Source organism: Myodes glareolus, chromosome 14, assembly GCF_982192425.1.
Source record: "Myodes glareolus chromosome 14, mMyoGla1.1, whole genome shotgun sequence".
NCBI lineage: Eukaryota > Metazoa > Chordata > Mammalia > Rodentia > Cricetidae > Myodes > Myodes glareolus.
In genome coordinates, this window is record NC_142039.1 from 13,592,332 (window position 1) to 13,609,949 (window position 17,618).

At 41.2% G+C, this 17,618-nt stretch overlaps 1 protein-coding gene across 1 annotated transcript in view; it reads left to right on the forward strand.

The window, feature by feature from the left end:
* Cubn (cubilin) overlaps positions 1 to 17,618 on the forward strand; it is a 207,081-nt gene that overhangs the window by 71,001 nt on the left and 118,462 nt on the right. Inside the window, exon 28 of the mRNA XM_087896351.1 lies at positions 4,147 to 4,297. Within this exon, the coding sequence (XP_087752477.1) occupies positions 4,147 to 4,297 (151 nt within the window). The remainder of the gene's footprint in view (positions 1 to 4,146; positions 4,298 to 17,618) is intronic.

Consider the following 17,618-nt stretch of genomic DNA (forward strand, 5'->3'; position numbering starts at 1 on the left):
TGTAAATGTTAAAAGGGCATAAAACTGAAGGAATGGGATGGTTTCTCCCCCTCTCTCTAGTAGAAGTATTGTTGTACACTAATTAGTTCATTAATTTATCTGACATTTTATTTAAGCATTTCCAAATATGTCTGCTTGATGTTTCACTCCATTCTTCCTAGAGGATAAAGACATTTATTTCTCATTCATCAGTGTTTTCACAAACCCATTCTTCTTGGTAACCTACTCTGCTCAGTCCCATTCACAATACACTCCTTTAAGGTCACTGGCGTCTGGCATTAGGAATCCTTCTGTAGAGAAGAAGTTCCATTAAATAAAAAAAAAAGAAAAATTAACCTCTACACCATGTAAAAGGTCATAGCTCTTAAGCTTGTTGAGCTATGGAGAAAACAATGCTCTATAATGTATTGGAATATATAATGACCTTCTATAGAATCCAACTATGTTCCTCAGCTTGCTGCTATCCAGTGCTTACTGTAATCCACCAGGTTGAGGCTTCTTATGATCATAAAAGTGCTTACCTTAAATTTTGCAGGTTAGAGATGAAGAAATTTCAGCTTTAGTCATTAAATCACATTCAAAGTTAGTTTTAAAGCAAGCTGAAAGACTTGATTTTTTGGTCAGTATTTGGAGACAGTATAATTTTGTGTTCAGTTTCAAAATAGACTTCCTGCAATAAAATTGATAGAAATTCTGAACCCGAAATTCTGAAATTGAAGAGAAATGTTCTACAAAGAGACAGTGACTCAGGAGCACTCCCAGCCCAGCCCGGGAGCACTCTCAATACTTCCTTGTACCTTTGCCTCTAGCTTGTAGAAGATGAGAGAGTCCAAGACGTGAGGTGATGGGCTTTGGCTCTTGCTTCTTCTCTTCTGATTTTCCTGTTGTGTTTGTTCTTGCTCTCTCTCTCTCTCTCTCTCTCTCTCTCTCTCTCTCTCTCTCCCTCTCTGTCTCTCTCTCTTCCCCTCCCTCCCTCCCTCCTTTTTCTTTCTTTCACTCTTCCTCCTTCATTCAGTTTCTGTCACTATGTAGTGTCCTTAGAGTTTCTATTACTGAAGTAAACACCATGTCCAAAAGCAACATGGAGAGGAAAGGGTAATTTCAAATGTGCAATCCCATATTACAGTTCATCACTGAGGAAAGTCAAGGCGAGAACATGGAGGCAAGAACTGGAAGAAGAGGCCATGAAGGAATACTGCTTACTGGCTTGCTTGCTCTTCATGGCTTGCTCAGCCTGCTGTTTCAGAGCACACAGGACCACCAGCCCATGGGTTGTGTGGCCCACTGTAAGCTGCCCCTCCCACATCATTAATCAAGAAATGCTCCCTCCCTAGGCTTACCAAGAAGTCAGTTTGGTGAAGGTGTTTTCTTAATTGAGGGTTTATCTTCCCAAATGACTCTAGGCAGTGCCAAGTTGACATAAAACTAGTCAGAACATGTAGTATGCTAGAAACCTGGTAAGAAATCTAAGTTCTTAAAGTAAGAATATTTACAGAAAAGAAATATGGAAGGTAAAATAATAGATCTGAGAAATGACTACTATCTTATTCGCTTACTTAAAAATCATGGATTTAGTATCAATGGCATATTAGACTCTGCTTCCCACTTTCAGTCTCTGCAGACCTTGCCCACATCTTATAATCATGATGAACAACTTGTTGAGAATTTGATGAGACCAGCCGACATTCAGAAATCGTGATTTCTTATGAGTCTGAACAAGACAGCATCTAGGTCCCCACTCTGCAGAATGACTAAAGGGATTCAAACCCTTTACTGCACAGAATTATTAGACTGATATTTGCAATTTTATAATTCAAATTCTTATCTAACTATACAGACGTAGTAGTACAGATTCAGTCCTCAAAGTAAATACACTGGTGGCAAAAATCAAAGTGTCCATTCACTAGATGTGTATTGGGGTCCTCATAATTCTCTGCTTTTAACAATGCGGGAAAGGAAATCAGGGATGGCCTGTTCCCTAAGGAAACTCACAGTCAGTAGGGGTAAGAGAAAGCTGTGCCCCTCACTAGAAAGGGAGGAAATGTGACTGCCTGAGTAGAAAGAGAAGCAAAGAGCTAAAGTCTCACTAGGCATGGTGGCTCACCCCTGTGAACCTACCATATGAGAACCCAAGGCAGGTGCATTGCTGCAAGTTTAAGCCATCCTAGGTAACGTAGTGAATTTCCAGCCTTCCTGGGTTGCACAATGAGACCTTGTCTCAAAACAACCTATAACAATAACCCAAAGGGTTCATTTAGAAGTGGAAAAGATTCATATCTAATTACTGAAATTGTGAAGCTTCCATCAAAATACTTTGTAAAATTTTTCTATAAGGTTTTCGTGGCTGAGTCAATGTGTTTAAGGGACACATATCACACTTTAGTTAATAAAAGTAACGGTACCAGTTTGAAAGTCATAGAGTCCATATTATGCATGTACTCAAAGGCACATCAACTAAAAATAAGTAACCAGGGAAGGCTGAAGATATAACTCAGTGATAGAGTGCTTACTAGCACATGAGACAGGTCAATCCCCACAGGGAAAAAAAAAAAAGCCTGAAAGGAGAATGAGAAAATCAGAGAGCAGACACAGCGCCCTTTAATCCCAGGACTCTGATTACAGGTGGTTCTTTGACTATAAGGCCAGTCTGAATTCCAGGACAGCCAGAGAAACTCTCAAAATAAAATTCCATCTTAGTATCATTCTAAGGGTAACTGGAACAAAGTGATTAATGTGGACTTCGAAGGGATGAAGAAGAAATCTAATGGCTTCCACATGAGGAGGCCATGTTTTGAGGATGGCATTCTTTTCCCTATGTGAAAGGAGAAAAAATGTTTTTCTTTTATTTTAAATTGAATATTTGTTTAACTATCTCTCCATTATGTCTTTTAAATGAGACACCAAGAAAGCTGTAGAAATATGTCCATGTAATAATGGGCAATGCCCCCAGCAGAAAACCTCCCAGGGGGGAAATGCAAATGCCCATTCAACACGCAGTGAGAAGGCTCTAGTCTGTAGTACTCAGCCTAACACAAATGACAATAATTGCAAAAGCACAACTTTTCATTCTTCGCATTAGTATTTCCAATTTTGTGTGTTTATGGGTTTTGTGTGTGTGCATGTATTTTGCGTGTGTGTGTGTGTTTGCGTTTTTCATGCACTTTCCATTTTCCCCATTTGTTTGTTTTACTCTGGTTCATTTATTTAAAGTGGGCTGGGCCTCTTTGTTTTCTAAAGCGAGAGAGAGAGAAAACTTGGAGTAGGAAGGGTGGGAAGGGGAAGGTGGGGAAGACAAGGGAGGAGATGGCAAGGGAAAGCAATGATCAGAATATGTTGTGTGAAAAAGTTATTTTTTAAGAAAAAGGTGGAATATTTAGAAAAGCAAAAATAAAAAATGATAGTAGTCAAATTTAATGAACGTACATGGAAAGAAATGTGTCTATAACGTGCTAATATGATTTTAGGTTGGTACAAACTTTCTGCTAAGGAATTTAATAAAATTGCAAAAACACCAAAAAGTGTACCTTTGGAAGCTTTATTAGAAATTTTAGCAGAAATCTTTAAAGGATCAGATTTATGTACTGACAAAAATCTGGAGTCGTTTTCAACGAATGACAAAATTGCAATGAAAACAGTGCATCACTGGCATGCTTTGTTGCTGCTGAAAGGGCTCACTTGGTGCTGGAGTGGAGTCCAGTTGGTCTAGAGCTTGTCTGGCATGCACACAGCCCTCGGCTTGATTCCAGCACAGCAGAAATCTAGTTCGGTTCTGCACACCTGCCCTCCCAGACTTAGAGAGATATTGTCAGGAGGGTGAGAATGTTTGGCTACATAATTAGTTCAAGGTCAGCCTAGTTCCCTATTCTGGATTTTAATTTGGGCTTGGCAGGTTAAAATAAAAACAAAATTGGTAGTCTAATTTTCACATCTACTGGCTTTAGTAATCTAATCCTTCTCTGAAACAGTCTATATGCAATTAATTTTAAATCTTATAATATCCCTTGAGAGTAGACACACCTTTAACTTTTGAACCAGTGTGCATCTATGTAGCGAAGCTAGTACTCCTTGAAAGCAAACAAAGAAACAAAGAGAACAACAAAAATATGTGCAGTGTTTTTACTTTGTGAAATTTCTCTTTAATTTCAGCTCTATGATGGACTCCAAAAGATAGGACGCTACTGTGGAACAGATCTCCCCCCACCAGGGGCCACCACAGGATCCAAGCTTCATGTACTGTTCTACACAGATGGGATTGATACAGGCGAGAATGGATTTAAGATGCAGTGGTTCATTCATGGTAAGTCCTGTGTTGATACTGGTTGTATTAATAATTGTTATTTAGTCAATTCTATCTATGAATACAGTAGCATCAATAAATAATAAATGCAAAGTAGTAACTAGAGCTATGCTTAAGATAACTGACTGAGACATTTGTGGAATTTGGGGAGTTAACTTTTGCTAGTGCTCTGAGAAGAAATGGTTAAAGTAGAAGCAATGTGGATAACTGCTTGAGCAGGTGATGTGATCCTCTGCCCTAGAACAGAAACACTACAGAGTGGCGTGGGAGTCTCCCGGGTGCAGGAGCCCAGAAAGAGACATGAGGCTCATTGTCAGAAAGAGAATGGTCAGGACAATATAAAGAATAGGAGTCAGAAAGGTCGGTGAAAGGGGAAAGGAAGGGCTGGGATGAGAAGAACGGCCGATAATTTGAGCTGGATACAAGAGTCCAGGCTTATGTCTTGTGTCTACTAAATGGAGTGGGGGCACACTGAAACCCAACTGCAAACGAGTAGTTGAGGAAGCAGGTGGAGATAATTACTTCTCTAAAAGTCACTATTAACACGAGACATGAGACTTCAAAATTGATCTCCTGTGTGACAGTCTACAGGGGGATGGTCCCAGACCAATGGCTTCCCAAAGGTGGCCCCCAGTAAGAGTAGTTGCACAAGGAACTTTTCAGAAATACAAATTCTTAGGCCCCCTATGCCAGACCTACTGGATCAGAAACCTGAAAGTAGATCCAGACCAGTATCTTAGTTGATCTTCCTGATGATTAAGGTTTAAGAGATATTGTGCTAGGATAATCCAACGTCAAAAGAGCGCAATACAGTAGTTCTCAACTATTCAACCACAGTATTAGAACTCATGGTGAACTTCAGTAAATCAAAGAGAGATAGAATTGCAATGTTATACCAGAAATCTAGCGTATGCCTAAACTGTAATCCTGTTAAAATCGGTGGAAATGGCTGATGAGTTGTCTCAGTTGGTAAACGACTTGTCTCACAAGTTAAATCTAGTTAGATCCCTGAACCCAAGCCAAGCACAATAGCAAACTTATAATCCCAGTGAAGGAAAGATGGGCCGTGAGGAGGAACAGAACCCTGGAGCTCACTGACCAGCTGGCCTAGCCTACTTGGCAGAGGTCCGGATCAATGAGAAATCTTGTCTCAAACAAAAGGAGGAAAGACCCTGAGGACCAACGCTCTCCATTGTACTCGGCCTGCATGGGCACACAGTATCCATCCCTGGCATGAGCGTGTGCATGGAAATGCACAGAAACAAATAGACACACACACAGAGGAAGAGGGAGGAGAGAGAATATGAATCAGAGGTACTTTAGCAAGTACCAGAGCATTTGATACTTGAGTTTATCAGTGTCTCAGCTCACCCACATAAACCTCAGAGCTGCCATACAGAACTCCCCAATTGTAGAACCCTTGGGTATCAGGATGAGACTCTTTCCACTTATGATGAAATTATATCCCAAAGAACTCACTATAAATTGATTGACTTACTATAAGGATTTAGCTGATTTCTCCAGTGTTCTGCTGTTCAACAATATTGTAATTCTAAGTAATCTAGAGATGGACTGGAAAAAGAAACCAGGCAGGAAAATCTTGAAAATTTCTCAAATTGTTGGGTTCTGGGGTAATCTTGAGAGCAGGGTATGTCAGGTATCTATAGCCACAAAACAATTAGGGGTTTCCTTGTGGTTGTATCTAGCTTTGCAATGCTGTGGGATCAACACCAGGGCCTCAAATGTGCTAGGCAAGTACTCTCCTGATGACCTAAAACCTCAGACCTCACTGGGATTCTTGTAAACATAGAGGAGTAGGCAGACCAACTAAAGTTTCTAAGACCTTCTCTACAGAGGGTAATGTTAATATTCAGTGTAACTCAGTTTTAGGAGCAAGGCAAAACCAGCATTGAGCTTGGTGAAATGAAATGGTAGAAAGATAGTCTCCCCAGAATCCGGAAAATCCTTCTAAGATGCTCAAGCCACACAGTGTCATAACCAGGTTCGAACAGCGCCGGGATGGTAGCATGAGTCCAGAAGGAGACGACTTTCTGTTTCAAAGATCTAAAGGGCAGAATGCTCCCCTGGGCACATAAGAGTACAGTTCAGGAAGTGACTCGGGAATGTGGTCCTCAAACCTAGGTACACATAGGAATTGCCTAGGAGTGTAAACTCCTATCTCAGTTCCAAGTCCTGGGAGATAGGATTCAGTTGGTCAGTGCTTGGCTCTTGCTGCCTTTCAATCTCTTCCTAAGTGATGCAGCCTTGCACTCAGGAGGGAAGAATGAAGAGAGGATGGCAGTGCTTTTGCTAGCTGATCTCGTTATTCAGGAGACTGCTTACCCTCCTCTCCAGGCTCTAGCCACACTGGTCACCCTAAAGAGTTTGATGGGGTCGCCATTACTGGCTGCACCCTGCATACTGTATCATTGGGTTCTTCTAGCTGACATGCCAAGTCCTCTGCTGAAAGCACTACGGTTTTTTTGAGCCAAGATTTTTCTTTCACTTCTGTTTGGAATCTGTCTTCTTTTAAGAGAGTCAAAGACACCCTCTGTCTATTCTCTTTTCCTGTTTACTATTGCAAAATTTTTTCCCATTTGCCGAAAATTTGCTAAACTCAGAGCCAGAGTTATGCAACAGTATGTTAGTAGTTAGGACCAAAGCTGAAAAAAAAAATTAACTCTGTACTGCCTAGTATATATAAAGGGTACTTGACAATAATCTTCTAGAAGGAGATTGTTAACAGTTAAAAATCTATACAAAATTAATTGATGTACATGTTATCACTATGGCATATATATATATATATATATATATATATATATATATATATATATTACGTTCTATGTTTGAAACATATAACTTGCCATGGCTTGAGAAGCGGAGTCAGCAGAGTAAGGCAGGCAGAAGGCCTTCACTGGCAGTGGCAACCTGATTATCCCTTAGAGAAAACCTGAAGACAAAAATTATAAACTGTCATTCTTCTGTTTATTAAAGTTATGGGTGTTGGGGGAATGCTTTTGTACCAGATACCATGCTATGACTAGGGACACAGATCTATGTGCACACACCAAAACGGTTGAATTCCCATAGACATTGCAATAAAGGAAAGACATTAAGCGTGGAAATGAATATGCACAATCAAATCTGATAAGGGCTGAGGGACCACACAGGAAAAAAAGATGCGATGGTCTTGGGCCAGGCAGGCAGGCAGGAAAGTCTTCTATGAAACTGCAACCTCTGAACTAAAACCTGAAAAATAAGCAGGTGGTATCTGGCCAAATCAGGGAAAAGAAAGGAATGACCCAGTGACGTAAGGATGCAGGAGGAACAAGATGGCACTGACAAGTCACACGTGGTTAGAATCAGGGTCAAAGGGTGAAGCAGTCGAGAGGGCTAGAAACTTAAGCAGTGGCTACCACAAGCTGGCCATAAGGCACAAACTCAAACTGTAGAGGCCACGGTGTCTTCCAACATGCAAATCCTTTATTTTTAATTAAAATAGATCTGGAGTGGGATCCTCAAGGATGGCAAAGCATGACAAATTGACTTAAAATAAGGGTACAATACAAAATATAAACCAAGCATAGCCATGCATCACTAAACAACAGGGGCGTGTTTCAAGCACTGCAGTGCTAGCCCATGTCATCATGGTGACCATCTTGGTCACCTGGTGGCACAATCTATGGGGCTACCCAGGTGTGCGCTGCCCATCCTTGACTGAAATTCACTCTGCAAGCATTTGACTCTCCGTTTTCACAAATGCAAGGGTGCACAGAAACCAAAATCAGCAGACAAAAACCAAAGGCAAGTCTCCGCGTTGTTCCTCTGGGCCTGTGTTCAGAGTCAGGGGAGGCTTCAGGATCTCTAATCTGACCTGGCCCTGAGCATCTCTTCCTCACTTGCCAGGATAGGTGAAGTTAAAGCTCTCTCCTCTTTTCGTCAGAACCAAATCATGCCCCACTGGCTCTTTCCCAGACTCTGCTATAAGAGCTCAGCCAAGGTTTACAGAGCCCGGAATTGACAGTGACATCATCTCCTCAGCACTGTGGCTCAGGAACCCCCCTACACACCTCATTCATTTTGCTCAGTAATAAATAAATCCATTTACCCAGTGTGCCTTTTGGTCAGCAGCACACATCTTCTATTTACTTTAAGAAAATGGATCTACAAGCAGGCCTTCTCTGTGGATGCATTTGGAAAGTGGCTCTGTAGAGGCAAGATAAAGCCCACACTGCAGTGCCTTTATGCAGATCTTCAAAGAAAATTCCACCCTAAAAAGAAAGAAATGGCCGCGGCCGCCCTCCCTGGCTAATCGGTTCACAGAATTCACCACTGACAGCATTGTTCAGAAACTGAATTCCACCCTGGGAGCCTTGGTCTGGGCTGTTGAAGGGTGTATAGAACTTTCCATAAGTTGGATGAATAGGAGCTCCCGGCCAGCTGCACACACCCCGCCCCTCAGCCCTTCTCTGTGCTCCCGAGGCCTCCCCTCCCTTGGCAGTGGAGCCCAGCATACAAACAAGGTCAAGGAGCTCTGTGAATGACATTTGCAAAGGCAGCGGGCACTTCAGCTAGGGAAGCAGCAAGGGAAGAGCTAACCGGCCTGTGAGCCGGAGGTGATGTCACCATGGACTTCCACAAAGGAAAGCCTGGCCTTTTCTGTGGGGGGACAGATGACATCATCCTCTCAGATGGGGGCCACTCCATTCTGTCTTCTTTTTAGTTGTTAATGAGATTTCTGGGGCCCTAGAGTTTTCAGAAATTGGTTCAGGAGAAGATTTTAAAACATTTTCAGGACCCTCTGAGAGTGACTGGATTTGAAAGACAGTGCTACTCTGGGTAACTGGACTTTCAGCCCCGAGCCAAGGGCTTCTCAAAACACTTTGGGAAAGCTAGCCAGGAACCCCCAAGGGGTCAGCCATGCTTCTTCTCAGCCCTCATTCTCACTCTTGGTCATGGACTACCGTGGGCCTTTCAGGGGAATTCCTTCTACTTGGACATTTTTATTTGTTTTGTGACTTAGAACTATGAGCTTGGGTCTCTGGGAGCACTCAAGTTTTAGCTGTTGTGATTCTGTTGTTATTTTTCTTACATGGATGCTGGGGGTCAGTTTCTTAGAGTGAATTAGTTGGACTCTGCAGGTAGATGCAGAGGGGTAACGCACAGAATCTGTGATCCCTGTTTTAAAAAGAACAAAAAAGGTCTTCTTCTTTGAACTATATTGCTGGGCAGTGGTAGCACACACCTTTAATTGAAGCACTTGGGAGGCAGAGACAGACAGATCTCTATGAGTTCAAAGTCAGCCTGGTTTACTGAGCGAGTTTCAGGACAGGCTCTAAAGCTACGGGGAACCCTGTCTTGAAAAAATGATGTGTGTGTGTGTGTGTGTGTGTGTGTGTGTATACACAACAGTACATGCAGTACATAGATTATTTAGAATGGCTCAGTATTAAATGCCATGGATGAAAAATTTGAAAATATCTTGAAAGATTCTATAGAGAGTCAATAAAAATGTGATAGAAATTAAGGTAGTATTGGCTATGCAACTGATAAAAGACAAGCGCAAAAACTTATAAGGTTTGCTGCCCCCAGGGAAACACCATAGATGCATTTTTCTCTGCTATTGGGGTGGATCTCAAGGCTCTGAACATGCTAGACAAACACGCCAGACGTATTACATCCCTAATCTCCAGAGAGGACTTTTTATTTTGAGCCGTAGGACTGCGGGTATATAAAGAAATGCAGTGACTTCGCTGATGTACATTTTGCAATAATAATATAGGGAGTGGGGCTTTCACAGGCACTGAGACAGTAGCCTGAGGGCACCTATGAAGAAATGTCAGCAATTAAGAGCTCTAGTTGCTTTCCCAGAGGACCTGGGTTTAGTTCCCAGCACCCGTATGACTGCTTGCCACAATCTGTAACTGCAGTTCCAGTGGATCCAATGCCCTCTGGCCTCTGTAGCTGTCAGGCACATGCATGGTACACAGACATATCTGCAGGCAAAATACCCATACACATAAAAAATAAAACCTCTAATTAAAGCAGTAATATAGGTAAGAGGATACAGAGATGCACACAAGAGACCGAGATGGAGTAACTGCTGTGTGAACAGGCTTCTTGTTCATTCCTGGCCACCCAGACCCTATCACATAGAAACTGTATTAATTACTATGCTGTTTGACCTATTAGCTCAGGCTTCTTATTGACTAACTCTTGCATCTTAAATCAACCCATTTCTATTCTTCTGTGTATCTCCACAAAGCTGTGGCTTACCAGGCAAAGTTCTGACATCTGTCTCCTTCGGGTAGTTACATGGTGTCTCCTTGACTCCGCCTACTCTCTTTCTATATTTCTGTTTGGATTTCCTGCCTGGTTTTACTCTGCTAAGCCATTGGCTGAAGCAGCTTCTTTATTAACCAATGGTATTAAAGCATATTCGCAGCATGCATAGGGGAATCCCACATCACTGCTGGGGCACTATCATGATAGAACAGGGAGAAAGAACCAGAACAGAAGCTGAGACAGCAGCAGATTAGGAGATTGTGGAAGCTGAGATAGGCAGACATGATGTCAGATTATATGCCTATGGGTCTATGCAATGAAGAGAGGATTGTAGTCCAGCATCCCCACAGTGGATCATCTGGTACTGTTGCCACCAATTACTATAGACAGGGAACCTTAATGGAGACTGTACTTCTGTCCAATTTGAGCATGCAGAATTCAAAATCCTGTGCAATGATTGGAAGCACTGTGCCTGTCAAAGTTAGGTAAGGGTCCCAGGCAAAAGGATGATGCAGTAAACCGCTGATGGGGGAACTCAGTACCATAAACATGGTGGTTATTGTTTTGCTTTTTATGGCCAAGACTTCTAAACTAAGTAGCACCATATTAGTCTTTGTCCCCAAGGTATATATAATTCAGTTAGGAAGGAACTTTGAAAGACAGACAGTTGGAAACAACATATCCTAAGAAATGGGTGATTCTTGTTTTTTTAATTTTTTATGTGTATGTATGTGAAGGCCTGACTCTCCATATGGATAGACCTGGGGGCCTATGAGGCTGATGTTAGGAATAATCCTGCATTGCTCTTCCACCTTACTCACTGATATAGAGTCTCTCAATCAAACCTAGAGCTCATTCATAGATCTGCTTTTGCTAGCCAACTTGCTCTGGGGATCCTGTCTCTCCCTTCAGAGGCTAGAAATACAAGTGGGCCACTGTGCCCATCTGGCTTTCTCAATGTGGGTTTCTAGGTTTCCAAAATCCAGTCCTCATCCAAGTGTTTTAACCACCGAGTCCTCTTCCCAGTCCACTACCATTGTTTCAAAAGCAGGGGGTGAAAGATGTCATGGAAGGAGATTACAGTTGGAGAAATTGCAGAAATGGTGACAGAGCAGACCTGAAGGGACTTGTGTGGACTATGTCTATTAAAAGAGAAGAAACAGATTTACAAAGTAACTAGGTCAAAGGTCAAGGAGAGCTACTGATCTTCTGAGCCCTTCACGGCGAAGCTGAAGGTGACACAGTCGGCCCTATAAGTTGTGAGGCAGAGCGGCCACATTCGCTTTCCCTGAGATTTCCTTCAAAGCTGTAGCTCAGACATCATATTTACGTTTTCACGTTTGAACATTGTTTTGACACCTTTTAAATTATTGCATGATTACTCTTTGGTGTCTATCTTGAGCCTTGTTTATTCATGATGTTTGCCATGAAAGTGATTTTATGAATTGTGGTCAGCAATGATCTAAATCAGCAAAACTGGCATGTGTATCACCCCCTCTGGGAGACCCCTTCCTCTCAGTTGGTGATGGAATTGCTTTCATGGTGCCACTTCCTGCTAAGCTGTGGCAAACATAACATGACACCGAGAGAAGTAAGAACACACGTGCTCCTCTGTCCTTAAAGGATCCTTATTATGATGAGGGTACACGTCGCTCAGGCACCAACTCTTCAAGCAAGTGACTGGAAAAGTTGAGAAAGATGAAATCCTGTCATTGTTTTATGGTAATTGTGTGCTGTGAAATCAATTGTTTGGCTTAGATAGAGCTTTAAGAAAAAAGCAAAAGAATACCCACTGGTTGGGTTCACGTCCAAAGACAGTTGTTCAGAAACTCACTGAATTTCCCCTCAGATTTATGCATACTACACACTTAAATGTGTGTTTGTATTTTGCCCACTTTGACATTTTAGACTTCCTTGTGATACTCTAAGATATTTTTAGCAGTGAAGATTAGAAATGAATACTGCCTTAGTTCAGAGTTTTGATCATGATGCCATGGCTGATTTTTTATTTTGGCAAAGTCTCAGTTGTATCTTTGTTCAAAACAAGCTCTCACTGAATAATGCTACTTTTAAAAATCTGTTTACCAAGTCGGGCAGCAGTGATTTTCTGGTATTTCCAGATTTTTAGGAGATTAGCAATAAACTCACTTGAGCTTCATGTGATATCAGCCTGGGCAATAGTACAGCAATCTTGTCTCAAAAATAAACAACAAACAAATCTCTTTACCAATAACCCTGCTTTTGGAAAGATATACTCAAAAAAAAAAAAAACCAAAAAAGATTTTCAGTTTGTTTTGCCTTTGACTCAAGGGTTTTCTCCATGAGTTCTGTGGTCAGAAGTAATGGTAAACACGTGTGGATCTTTCACAATGCATGGGAAAGCTAAACCCTGGCATTTTTCACTTTGCCTCCTTGACAACAGCAGTAAACACACACACACACACACACACACACACACACACACACACAAACACACACACTGACCATCTAATCTTGGCTCTGAGTCTCTACCCAGAGCCGTTAACGCCTTATATCCCAATTCCCACATCGCTACTGTTTGAAAACATCTGAGCTCTATTTCCATGACTGCTCTTTCAAACCGTTATAAAATGGAAAAAAAAGAAAAATAATAACCCTCAAACAATCATGACCTTCTAAAATCATACATTGCACAATTTAGAATATTCCTTGATTTGAGGCCAAAGGGAGAGTTTTCTCAAATTTTCTATTTGTATTCTGGTTTCCAAGCAACAAATATCTCTGATAGCAATTGCACATTCTTTCCGAAAGATTTCAAGTTATTTCTTTTCAACTTCAAATACTGTAACAAACACAAATAACCAAAATCATGCATGCCAGTCATTATGTTCAGTATGGAACATTAATTTTTACTCATATTTCTTAATTATTACATATCTACCAACTACTTTTATGCAAATACCACTGTGAGCTCAACAAAACTGTCACTAGTCATTTTCCTCTCACCACATAGAGACAGTCTCTGCTACAGGACAGAAACAGTCCTGAAGAAGTTAATAGAATTTTATGTTCTGTATATTTGTAATTAGTGATACAAAAGCACTATTTCTAATGCTTTTCCCTTATCAACTAGAGTAAGCAGTTTAGGTTTAACTACCTAAGAGTAATTTTAAGTCTATATTTAGGAATTTTTAAACATTTTACTTATTTATAGTATCCATTTATTTATGTGTATAGTGTGTAAGTGTGCACACATAGTATGCATGTGGAGGTCAGAGGTCAACTTATGGGAGTCAGCTCTCTCTTCCCACCATGTTAGTTGCCAGCAACCCTTTACCTGTGGAGCCACTTCTCTGGTCAGTAAATCTATCTTAAGTTATTAATTACATTACAAACTACAATGGTCTATGAAAATTGAGTTAAAATATGATTAAATGCCTACCTAGTACACCGACCTGACTAGCGTTTTAGTTATTATTACTCTTGGTGTTGTTTCTTAAAAACGGTAACTTCAATGTACTGGATGCTTTAAGATATTATCTCGTATCTCCCTCTAATAATTCTGTGAAAGAAGCAACATTGCCTCATATTGTAGAGGAAAATGATGGAGAAAGGAACCGTGAAGAAATTAAGGAAGTAGCTCAAGCCTCAGCCGTCCAGGGATTCTGGGATCAGCACAAAGAAGTGTTTGGCATCTGACATCAAAGTCTGTGCTTTAAGTAGTTGCCTGCTGTCTGAAGTCAACAATTTCTCCCACAAGTTTTACTGTGAAAATATAAACCAGTTCAGAGCTTGCAGTAGCTAATTTTATAAGTGAATTTCATAACAATAGGCATATTGAAAGAATGTATAGACTCTTTCCCATGCAACGTATGTTCTAGTTTCCAGAGCTCCCCACAAAATTACACTAATCATCTTGTCTTTCAGTTCAAGTAGCAATAAAATATGGAGTTCTGTGGTGAGGTCTTAGCGCGTTGTCAGGCAAAGGACTAGTCCAAAACAGCTGCTGTTAGTACTAGTCCCAAATACCTTTGCACACAACGTCTTTTCCTTCAGGGCATCGATCACACTCCAGCTTGCTAAGCATGTGCTCTACCATGGAGCTATGCTTCAGTCCTGTCCTGATTCATTTCCTAATGTTCTGTTGGAATCACCACACACGACTGATAGAGTTGTTTGTTCTGGAAAAACACACAGGAAGATTAGCCAGTCTGTTGACCAGGGTTAGTTGCAGAAAATGCTACAAGGAGGACTCAGGTTGCAGAGAGAGCGACAAGGTAGCTGTCTTCAGAAGGGACTGGACTGGCTCAGAACAGAGTGTAGAGTGTGGGAGGATTTTGCTGACTTAGTCGTTTTCCTTCCCATTAGAAAGAGGACTAGGTTGGCTGGCTGACTGGCTACAGCCCTGGATATAAGACTAACAGAAAAAAAATCTTGGCCTCATCTTTTCCTATAACCACAATCTCTGCTGCCATCTTTCACGGCCTTTCTCCTTCTGCATGTCTGTTTCCAAGTTTCCCTCTTAGGGTACAGCCGCATTGAACTTCAGTCCACTGTCAGGCAGGGGCCTCTCCTTGACTAAATCCTTGGTTGTATCAACACCACCCAAATGGCGCTGCCTGGTTTTGTGCATTTTCTGCTGTGGCACAACCTCCCTGTGGAGCAAAGCTTGGGAACCGAGGGCAAAGAGAAAGGCAGAATTACAGAGTAGGGAGTGACGCGGAGCCCTGGAGGCTCCCTGAACTTCTGCCTAGAAAAAGCTGTCTAAAACGATGACCTTGAAGAACTGGAGCTTTTGAATATTGTAAAGTGGAAGTGTGAACTTTGGACTTGCAAATGCATAAGGGCGTGATTCCTCCAGCTCTGCTTGTTCCTAGGATTAGCTGTTAGTAGCCTCTTGTATGACTTAGATTAGAAGACAGTTATTCCATTTCATTGATTTCGTTTCCTTTGCAAATATATCATACTGCACTTTGTTTAGAATTTTTAAATAACTTCAAAACTCTCTGAGAGTCAGAGAGAAGATAGATGCGAAACGATAGATGGAATGAGTCTAACTGAAGGATTGATTTATCCTAGAGAACTGTAAGCGAAGAATTTCTACTGGGAAAACATTGTGAATCTAAATAGAAATTCAAAATAGGAATGAGTAGATTGGAAGGAAAAGGGTACAGTTCAACACAGCAAAAAGCTGATGAGACTGGATATATTTCTCTGGATTCAAATGAAAGATGTTTATCCTTTATATACAGGAAATTAAATTTTATATAGAGTATGACCAGCCTGGATTTATTTCTTTTGCTGATATACTAAGATGAAGAGCTTCAATATTCAGATCCAGGACGTCCTAGGTAGAGGCTGTGGTTGGCTTAATCTTGCTTACCCATGCATTGCATCGTGAGTCCTGTCATTTTATAGTTATAGGCAGCATTGACTTTGAACTTCTGGCATTTTTTTATTCAAGTCGCACTCTTCATGATATGGATTTGTTTGTTTTGCTTTTTGGTCTATAGAATTAAAATGTATGAAGTCACTCCAAATATCTATTATATATGATGTAGATTTTAGATATAGAAAATAGATTCTATAGATTATATAGAAATCAGACAAAATACATTATGACAAAATATGAGGTAGGAGTGAGGTTCCCATGGAAGATGAAATTTTCTAACCCTTGATGACTTTTTAGATTTTTTTTAAAATCATTTTTTTAAACTTCTTGTTTCCCCCTAATGTGATGCTGGACCCAGTGTCTGTTGCTGGCTTCCTCAATGGTAGATCTTTTCTATTTCTAACCTCATCCGTGTCTAAGCATCATCTAGTATCCGAGAAGATAAATAGGAAGTGATCAGTACAAGATGAGGGAGGAGATCTCACACATCACCCTCCTTCCTATGTGATACCCAGACTGCTGCTGTCTCATGCCTGCCTGGGAGTTTGGTGGTCTCATTTATAAGCAAAAGAATGAGATGTATTAACTTCATAAAGGTACCAAGGGTAGGTGACTTAAGACAACAGGAATTTATTACTTTACTCTAAAAGGCAAGATCTAAATTCAAGGTATTGGCTAGGCCATCCCACCAAAAGGTACCCCAGGGAAAAATCCTCCTTCCTTTCCAAACTTCTATTGTGGGCTGGAAATTCTTGGTTTTTGTGGCTTAGAGCAGCTATGACCTCAACTTCTGCCTCTACCTTTATATGGGTGCCTCCTCTCAGTGTTAGGCTCTCTTTCTTTCTTCTTATAAGGCCCTCAGTCATGTTAGATTTCAGCCCCACTCTAATCCCGTAACCTCTTCTTGATGCAATAACGTTGCAAAGACCTGCCTGTCACATGCTCGGTTCCCGGTGGACATGAATCTGGGAAATGATTCTACGTTCTCCAGGATGTTCTGTTCTATGACTTTGTCTGTTTCCTTGCTTCTGTCTCCTTGTTTCCTCCTTGTCCTCAGGAAAATCTCACATTTCTTGTCTTTGGCGTCACAGGCAAAGACGGTCTCCCAAATTTGTCAGGATTGACCTGAACTTCAGAATTTGCAGATTAATTTTCTAGGGAATAATTGTGGTGAACATTTACTTGTGTGAACAACAGTACAAGCTAGAGTGGTTATAGAATGAAGTGAAACAAGAGAACCAGGAAAGAGTTTACCTTGTCACCGTTTGGACCTTCCCTAAATGCCCAGCTTCTCACTGCTAACTCCCATGGAACCTCCTGGCCCATAGAGGAACTCTACTCCCTAGTCTTCTGCAGTCCTCTCCAGCTTCTCCTTCTCATCCTTTCTGGCTATTGCTAAACTTGCTTGCTTTTAAAGATAACTAAAAGTTCTGCTCCTCACAGAACTCTCTTAATATTGTCCCTGTTATACCAGACACAGCCTCACATTTTTAAATTCCAGACAGAGACTAAATAAGGCTCTTCTGTTGATGCTTTGCCTTCAAGCTTTTGTGCTTGTGTGTTTCGAATAAAATCAGCTTCAATAAAACAAACCAGAGGTGAGACAGCCAAGTACATCAGAGGCCTTTTGTGTAATGGAAGTAAGTTGACCTGGCCGATGAG